Below are 9,443 nucleotides of genomic sequence, written 5' to 3' on the forward strand. Positions count from 1 at the left end.
TTAGAAGAGAGACAGAGACAGGGAGACAGACAGGCAGAGACAGAAGAGACAAGGAGACAGAGAGACAGACAGACAGACAGAGACAGAGACAGAGAAACAGGGTGAGACACAGAGAGAGACGGACAGACATACACAGAGATAAACAAAGACAGAAAGAGAGAAAGATCGACAGAAATACCGAGTGAGAGAAAGAGAAAGGCAGAGACAGACAGAGACACAGAGACAGAGAAACAGGGTGAGAGAGAGAGAGAGAGAGAGAGAGAGAGAGAGAGAGCTCAGAACTCAGAACTCAAAACGTTTTCATTCAAGGATTAAGATTTTAGACATAGCCTATTCTTCCAATCTGTCCTCGCTAATCTACATCTATTACAAATAGCACACACATAAATGAAAGGAAAAGGTTTTCATGCAGAAGGGTATACATAATGAAGAAAACGATATGGCGAAAAACAGAATGAAACACACACACACACACACACACACACACACACACACACACACACACACACACACACACACACACACACACACACAAATCGTTTGCGCGTCGAATTGCATGCAGCAGTCAGTGTGTGTGTGTGTGTGTGTGTGTGTGTGTGTGTGTGTGTGTGTGTGTGTGTGTGTGTGTGTGTGTGTGGTAGGAGTAGGTCGTATCTCTGTATCGCTAATCTCCCTAAAAAAAAACAAAAAAAAAAAAAAAAACAAAAAACGATAACATAAAGCAACGTGTTATTTTCAGCCATGTTACGTTTTCAAGAGAAGCAAAAAGAAAAGAAAAACGCGATAGTAGTCATTTTTAACGACTCGCTGCGCTGTTCTCGTTTAGCGTAATAGCAGAGAGAGAGAGAGAGAGAGAGAGAGAGAGAGAGTTGGAGGAGGGTGGGGGATTGCTGAACAGTTCAGAGGGCATTGTGTTGTTCCGAACTTTGCGCCATATTCTATTTATAGCCCTGTGGTTGCGAACGACGCCGCGCGCGCGCGCCCGAGACTTTGCCAAGAAAACAATATGGCGGATTTGTGAGGGAGTTGAGTGAGAGGGAGAGAGAGAGAAGGGACAAGGTATTGAATATTATAGACGTGTTTGCCTTCGAATTTATCGCTCACTCACGGTAACCAGGCTTTTTCGTGGGACAGGTGAGTGGAAATTAATGGTGTGTTTATGTCCAGACGCTTGACTGCTTCATGCAGAAGAGATACGAAGGACTTTGTTGCAAGACCAGTTCGTGTCGGAGTCTTTTGTGATGTGGCATGTTTGTATGTGGTTGGGTGAATGGCAGGGTGTGTGTAGTGGTGGTGGTTGTGTGTGTGTGTGTGTGTGTGTGTGTGTGTGTGTGTGGAGCAGGTGGAATTAATCGATCAGGTGTCGACACCTCATATTTGGCTTACGAGAGGTGTTTTTGTCTTCTTTTTTTTTAGGCTTTTAGATTCCGATAGTCTGTGTGTTTGCAGAATGGGAAGAGTGTAGTATTATGGTGTAAGAATAGAGTTGGTCAAGTTTGCAGGGTTGTGAGACTTAGAATAAACTCTGTGTGTGTGTGTGTGTGTGTGTGTGTGTGTGTGTGTGTGTGTGTGTGTGATATGGTATTTTAAGGTTTGGTGATATGTTTTAAGGTGCTATGTAAATGAACTGTTCATTCATTCACACACTTTCTCTCTCTCGATAGCATTAGTCCGTCCGCACATGGAAATCGTGAAAAATGTGTTGAGATCATCTATTGAAGAACTGAATCTGTGTGTGTGTGTGTGTGTGTGTGTGTGTGTGTGTGTGTGTGTGTGTGTGTGCAAAGTTTCAAACAAGAAGGATATTCTCTCTCTCGCTCTGTCTCTCTCTGTCTCTCTCTGTCTCTCTGCCTGTCTCTCTCTCTCTCTCTGGGATGTGTGTGTGTGTGTGTGTGCTGTGCTGTGCTGTGCTTTTTTATGACTGATATAGTATTTTAAATCACGGTGAGGTGTTTAAAAGCGAAAAATAAATATACTGTTATCATTCTCTCTCTCTCTCTCTCTCTCTCTCTCTCTCTGACATTAGGGGTGTGGGGTGGGGCGAGCCACCCAATTGTGGGTTTGCTCCTTTGTGTCTGTGTGTGTGTGTGTGTGTGCACTGTGTGTGTGTGTGTGTGTGCGCGCGCGCAAAGTTTCATATCAGGATTCTCTGTCTCTCTCTCTCTCTCTGTCTGTCTCTGTCTCTCTGTCTCTGTCTCTCTCTAAACACCACTGGTCCTTGCAAACATGGAAGTTAATCTTTTGAATGTACGTGTGTGTGTGTATGTGAGTGTGTGTGTGTGTGTGTCTATATATGTTTGTATGCGTGTGTGTGTACGTGTGTATGTGTGCACATGTGTGTGTGTGTGTGTGTGTGTTTGCACTTGTGTGTACACGTGTGTGTGTGTGCACGTGTGTGTGTCTGTGTGTCTGTGTACACGTGTGTGTGTGTGTGTGTGTGTATGTGCATGTGTGTGTTTGTGTGTCTGTGTGTGTGTGTGTGTATACGTGTGTGTATGTGTGTGTTTGTGTACACGTGTGTGTGTGTGTGTGTGTGTGTGTGTGTTGACAGTCAGCCAGGTCACTCCAAGCCCAGACCATGAGCAAGGCCGGCAGGAGAGTGAGGGTGATGCCCGCCATACGGGAAGAATCGAACATGAGGACCAACCGCATCCCCGTGCACATCATTCCCCCGGGCTCCGGGCCCCAAGCTCCCCTGCAGAGCTCCATGATCATCCAGAACCTGCCAGACCCCCCCAGGGACCCCCCTCCTAAGGTCATCATGATGAGGAGGAGGAGGAGGATTATGATGAATTTGATTTGATATGGATTCTTATATAGCGCCAATCCTCGGTCGGAGACCAAGCTCTAAGCGCTTTACAAACACAGAGTCATTTGCACAACAGGCTGCCTGCCTGGATAGACCCGACTGACGGCTGCCATTGGACGCTCTGCATTCGTTTCCTGTGTCATTCAATGAGATTTCAGCGGGCACGCACATATACACACTCAGACAGACATGTAACATTTTACGTGTACAACCGTTTTGTTTATTTACCCCGCCATGTCGGCAGCCATCTCCGTTTTCGGGGGTGTGCATGCTGGGTATGTTCTTGTTTCAATAACCCACCGAACGCTGACATGGATGACAGACTCTTTAACGTGCCTATTTGATCTTCTGTGCACGTATACACACGAAGGGGGTTCAGGCACTAGCAGGTCTGCACATGATTATGCTGACATGGAAGATCGGAAAGATCTCCACCCTTTACCCACCAAGTGCCGTTACCGAATTTCGATCCCGGGATCTTCAGATTGAAAGTCCAGCGCTTTAACCACTCGGCTATTGCACCCGTCAATGATGATTATAACGAATTTGATGATTATCATCAATGAACTTGATGTTCTCAGCTTTTATCACAGATTGACATAAGTTTACTGTTGGGGCAACAGCGAAGTGAGAGCTGTATTATCAATGGTTTCTCCATTGCAATGGGAAATCCTTTACAGCTTAGTCTTTTGTGAAGGACTATGATTCTCAAACTAGGAGGCAAGATTGCACTGGCTCTTAGTGCTGCAGCCTTGGAGATTAGTTGGCCTTTGGGGACCATCCCCAACGCCGACTGTCCTAAAACCCTCTTGGCCGAGAGAGTGGGGATGCAACTTGGACAAGACGCTCTCCACTCTAATCAAATTCTTGCCCAATATATCCGGGACAGCAGTTGCCTTCTTTGCTGTAATGATGGTCATAGTCGGACAAGACTGACTCTCATGTACCCCCCCCCCCTACACACACACACACACACACACACACATATATATATATATATATATATATATATATACACATATATATATGCAAATATATCATTGTTGTGTTCGATATATAAATATATTTGTGCATGTGTATCGAACACACATATATATATATATATATGTGTGTGTGTGTGTGTTGTTTTCGATATGTGTGTGTGTGTGTGTGTGTGTTCGATATATATATATGTGTGTGTGCGTGTGTCATGCGCAGGTGACCCCCAGCAACCGTTACCACGACAACGTGGAGCAGGTGGTGGCCGACTACCTGCACTTCTCCAGGTACGGCCAGGTGCTTCCGGTCAGCCACGGGTTCGCTCCCCTGGCCTGCCCCTGCTGTGCCGACCGGAACCGGGAGAACGTGAAGCGCATGAAGGACAGGTCCCGCGCCCCGCCTCCCGACCCGGACCCCGACACCCTCCCCCCGCCCCTCTCCGACCCCGAACTCCCCTCCTCCTCCTCCTCCGCCAACATCCGCCGCACTGAGGGCGAAGACGTCCTCGATCCCAGGCTTGCCCGAGGACCAGCAGGGAGAGACGACCCCAGGAATTTCCCAGCCTCATGGATGGACTACCAGCCGGTCCCCTACGCCCAGACCTACCTCAACTCGGAGTTCAACCGTGCCGCCGCGTTGCGTAGCTACCAGGAGGACCGGAAGCAGTATGACGACGCCAGCATGGCCTACGTTTCCGGTCGCGTGCTGGACGCCAGCAGCAAATACGACCTGGCCATGAAGAAGCTGGAGAGGTCGCTCCACAACTTCTCCGACGACTCCAGGGAGCTGTCCGACCTATCTTATCAGTGAACTGAAACAGGACATCCATCAGTAACTTTTCTGTCCCACCTCTCTTATCAGTGAACTGAAACAGGACATCCATCAGTAACTTTTCTGCCCCACCTCTCTTATCAGTGAACTGAAACAGGACATCCATCAGTAACTTTTCTGTCCCACCTCTCTGATCAGTGAACTGAAACAGGACATCATCAGTTAATTTTCTGTCCGACCTCTCTTATCAGTGAACTGAAACAGGACATCATCAGTTACTTTTCTGTCCCACCTCTCTTATCAGTGAACTGAAACAGGACATCCATCAGTTACTTTTCTGTCCCACCTCTCTGATCAGTGAACTGAAACAGGACATCCATCAGTTACTTTTCTGTCCCACCTCTCTTATCAGTGAACTGAAACAGGACATCCATCAGTTTCTTTTCTGTCCGACCTCTCTGATCAGTGAACTGAAACAGGACATCCAATAGTTACTTTTCTGTCCCACCTCTCTTATCAGTGAACTGAAACAGGACATCCATCAGTAACTTTTCTGTCCCACCTCTCTTATCAGTGAACTGAAACAGGACATCATCAGTTACTTTTCTGTCCCACCTCTCTGATCAGTGAACTGAAACAGGACATCATCAGTTACTTTTCTGTCCCACATCTCTAATCAGTGAACTGAAACAGGACATCCATCAGTAACTTTTCTGTCCCACCTCTCTTATCAGTGAACTGAAACAGGACATCCATCAGTAACTTTTCTGTCCCACCTCTCTTATCAGTGAACTGAAACAGGACATCCATCAGTTACTTTTCTGTCCCACCTCTCTTATCAGTGAACTGAAACAGGACATCATCAGTTACTTTTCTGTCCCACCTCTCTTATCAGTGAACTGAAACAGGACATCCATCAGTAACTTGTCTGTCCCACCTCTTATCAGTGAACTGAAACAGGACATCCATCAGTTACTTTTCTGTCCCGCCTCTCTGATCAGTGAACTGAAACAGGACATCATCAGTTAATTTTCTGTCCCGTCCTCTCTTATCAGTGAACTGAAACAGGACATCATCAGTTAATTTTCTGTCCCGTCCTCTCTTATCAGTGAACTGAAACAGGACATCCATCAGTTACTTTTCTGTCCCACCTCTCTGATCAGTGAACTGAAACAGGACATCATCAGTTAATTTTCTGTCCGACCTCTCTAATCAGTGAACTGAAACAGGACATCATCAGTTAATTTTCTGTCCCACCTCTTATCAGTGAACTGAAACAGGACATCATCAGTTAATTTTCTGTCAGACCTATCTTCTCAGTGAACTGTTATGTTACATTTTTATTTTTTATCTTTTCTTCCTTGAAAAAAAAAATGTTATGTCTTACCCTGACAGTTGGTTGGTGTGGCCATTGTTGAAAAAAAAAATCGAGCACAATACCTTAATATTTGTATTAGTTACATGAAATATGTGACATTTTCATGTGTCTTTAAGGGGGTTCCTTGTCTTGTCTTGTCTTGTCTTGTCTTGTCTCGTCTTGAAACAGACATCCATCGGTTACTTTTCTGTCTTTTCCTCTCTTTTTTTCTTCTTTACTTTTCTTTCTTATGTTGGTGTCTCCGAGTCAGAGTTTGAGGAGGGACATTTAGTTTTCCGTATTTTGTTGGTGGGGAATGATGATCGGGATGATGACGATGACCTCTCATATCAGTGAACTGAAACAGATATCCATGGGTTATTTTTCTTTCCCCCCCCCCCCTCCCCCCCCCCTCCCTTTTTAAATTTTTTATGTTGCCTTTCCAGAATTTTGGGGAACATTTGGTTTTCCGTATTATTTTTGTTGGTGGTGGATGATGATGGGAGTTGATAACGATGGTACTATCGGGCGTCTTTTATTATTATTATTATTATTATTATTATATATATATATATATATAATATAAGGTTTGGAACTGTTTGACAAGGTTATGTACTCTATATTGAAATATCCTGGCGGTCAACCTGGTCCCAGAGAGATATGTACAGACACCTGCAGTGTTGGTCAGGAAATTGGAGCAACACTCCCAAAAGACGCATCCGGATATGAAGTGTGGAGCTCCGTGGACTGTGTCTTCCCATTTCTTTTCTTTTTTTTTTTTCTTTTTTTTCCATTCTTCTTTTTTCTCCATAGTTTGGGTAGAAGCCGACCACGGGCAAAAAAAAAAAAAAATAAAAAATAAATAAAAAGCCCCACCTCTGACGAGGCTCGAACCCACGTCCTGCCCCACTCGTCTGTCCACCACGCCAACCGCTTTGTCACGGTGGTTGGTTCACACAAGTTTCTTTGTGACATACTTTGGGGTTTGAACACAAGACTAAACAACAAATTACGCATCGTACATATCCAATGAAATGACAGAAAATGGTACTGTGATTGAAATGGCTGGACGGTAATTCCTTTGTGACTGGTTAATTAATTAAGGACGGGGGGAAAGAACGCTAATTATTGACCAAAATTTGGTGATTATCGAATCCGAAACTTTTGGTTTTGTTTACTTGGTTATTATTGTTGAATTTGAAAATTTTATTTATTGTTACTTGTTAACGTAGTGAATTTTATGATTATTTGATTATTGCTATTTGTTCCTTTGGTGACTGGCGCAATAGCCGAGTGGTTAAAGCGTTGGACTTTCAATCTGAGGGTCCCTGGTTCGAATCTCGGTAACGCCCCCTGGTGGTTGAAGGGTGGGATTTTTCCGATCTTCCAGGTCAACATACATGTAGACCTGCTAGTGCCTGAATCTTCTTCGTGTGTATATGCAAGCAGAAGATCAAATACGCACGTTAAAGACCCTGTAATCCATGTCAGCGTTCGGTGAGTGATGGAAACAAGAAGATACCCAGCATGCACACCCCCGAAAGCGGAGTATGACTGTCTACGCGGCGGGGTAAAAACGGTCGTGCACGTAAAAGCCCTGTCGTGTACATATGAATGAACGTTGGAGTTGCAGCCCACGAAAGCAGCAGCAGCAGAAGAAGAAGAAGAAGTTGTAAATCCCAACTTCAGAGCAAAAAACAGACACAGGGCTGAAACAGAGAGAGAGACTGAAGACAGCGAACAGATGGAACGAAAGAGATTGCTAAATAACGCAATGCTACCTTACTTACCTTTGATTGGAAACAGTATATAAAACCATGCGTCTTTGTTTCTTTTTTCTTCTTTTTTTTTCAGTAAAAGCTGAGCAAATTCATAAAGTACAAATGTGTGAAATAATGTGCAGATTGTGAATGGTCTGCTGTTTGTATATACAGATAGAAAATCATTATTCGACATGCACACCCCCGAAAACGGAGTATAGCTGCCTACGCGGCGGGGTAAAAACGGTCGTGCACGTAAAAGCCCACTCGTGTATATATGAGTGAACGTGGGAGTTGCAGCCCATGAACGAAGAAGAAGTTCCCTTGGTGAATATTGCATTGGGTTGTTTGATTATTGTGGCTCGCAACACTCGGTGATTATTGTTACGTGTACAGTTGGTGAATGTTGAATAAGGTGAATTGATTATTATGTTTCATTTGTTTTACTTGGCGATTATTGGGTACAGTAATTTAATTATCATTATTTGTTCACCGTGACTACAGTTTTACACAGGCTGAAAAAAGCTGCACAATCAGAATGCTGTACAATCAAAATGATTGTTAACGATCGATGTTTTTTAATCGCTCCTCATAATTTTCGTCTGTCAACTTGGTGTGGGGTTATGTAACGGTTTGTTATGTAACATTTTGTTATGTAACATTTACTTTGTGAATCGTGAAGTTGTGTATCGTTTGTAGTTTGAATTGTGTTTTTAAATGCTACCTTCAGTTTTAATGCAGTTGTGTTCCCTGTTGAAAGGACAGATGTTGATATTTGACATTATACTTTTTCTATGTCATTTACGAAGTTATGTGGTTTTAATTATTCTTTCCAGATTAATAGATGTTATTTACTTCTGGTGTTTAATGCCCTGAACAGTTTACGTTTCTTCATATATATATATATATATATATATATGTGTGTGTGTGTGTGTGTGTGTGTGTGTTCATTTACTGGTGGTGGTTTAGTTTGTAACATGTAGGCCGAATAGTCTGCTGAACGCAGTGATTGCTCATGAATTTGATGTACAAATTTGATGTATTTTATGATGCATATTTTATGCTTTGGGATTTTTAGTTGATTGTATGTACATATGTTGTTGTTGTTTTTTGTTGTTGTTGCTGCTGCTGCTGGGGGGATGTGTGTGTGTGTGTGTGTGAGTGTGTGTGTGTGTGTGTGTGTTTGCCTGTCTGTCTGAGTGTCTATAAGTGTGCTTGAAGAAAGAGACAAACGGCTAACGTGCCTTTTACAGAAATTACATACAATCAATGCAGCAGTTGATAAACCAGTTTACAAGACAAGTCTGCTGGCATATGTCTTTTCTCATTGTTAATATATGTGGCTGTTTCTATTATTGTGTTGTTGTAATAACTTCTTTACGAGGTAAGACTGGGTGTCTTTTTAACATCGTCTTTTAACATCTGACTGAATTTGATTAAATCAAAATGTTTGCAAGTTTTCCCTTGTGGTTTTCTTTTTGTAATGTGTTTGTTTGTTGGGTTGGTTGGTTGTATTGTTGTTTCCCTTTATCGATAATCTTTGTCGAACACTGACAAGGGCTGTTTACTCTTCCACCTTGCTTCCAGTACTATTATCTTCCTTCCCCCCATCATCCCCACCCCCCCACCCTCCCCTAGTGATGTGTAAATAATCGCACCAACGCCAATCGATCACAGACTTTACACTGCCCTACCAGTCTTCTCCCTCCCACCATCCCCGTCTCCATTTCTCTCTGTCTCAACCCTCCACCTCCCCGGTCTCTCCTCT

At 43.6% G+C, this 9,443-nt stretch overlaps 1 protein-coding gene across 1 annotated transcript; it reads left to right on the top strand.

Moving 5' to 3' along the window:
- The first annotated feature begins 989 nt into the window (after window positions 1-989).
- On the top strand, window positions 990-5,536 carry LOC143294932 (uncharacterized). Its single transcript, XM_076606448.1, has 3 exons — window positions 990-1,134; window positions 2,552-2,755; window positions 4,007-5,536. Exons 2-3 carry the CDS (start codon window positions 2,579-2,581, stop codon window positions 4,595-4,597), a joined length of 768 nt encoding a protein of 255 aa, XP_076462563.1. The 5' UTR covers window positions 990-1,134; window positions 2,552-2,578; the 3' UTR covers window positions 4,598-5,536.
- The last annotated feature ends 3,907 nt before the right edge of the window (window positions 5,537-9,443 follow it).

This window comes from Babylonia areolata, chromosome 20 (assembly GCF_041734735.1).
Source record: "Babylonia areolata isolate BAREFJ2019XMU chromosome 20, ASM4173473v1, whole genome shotgun sequence".
Lineage (NCBI taxonomy): Eukaryota > Metazoa > Mollusca > Gastropoda > Neogastropoda > Buccinidae > Babylonia > Babylonia areolata.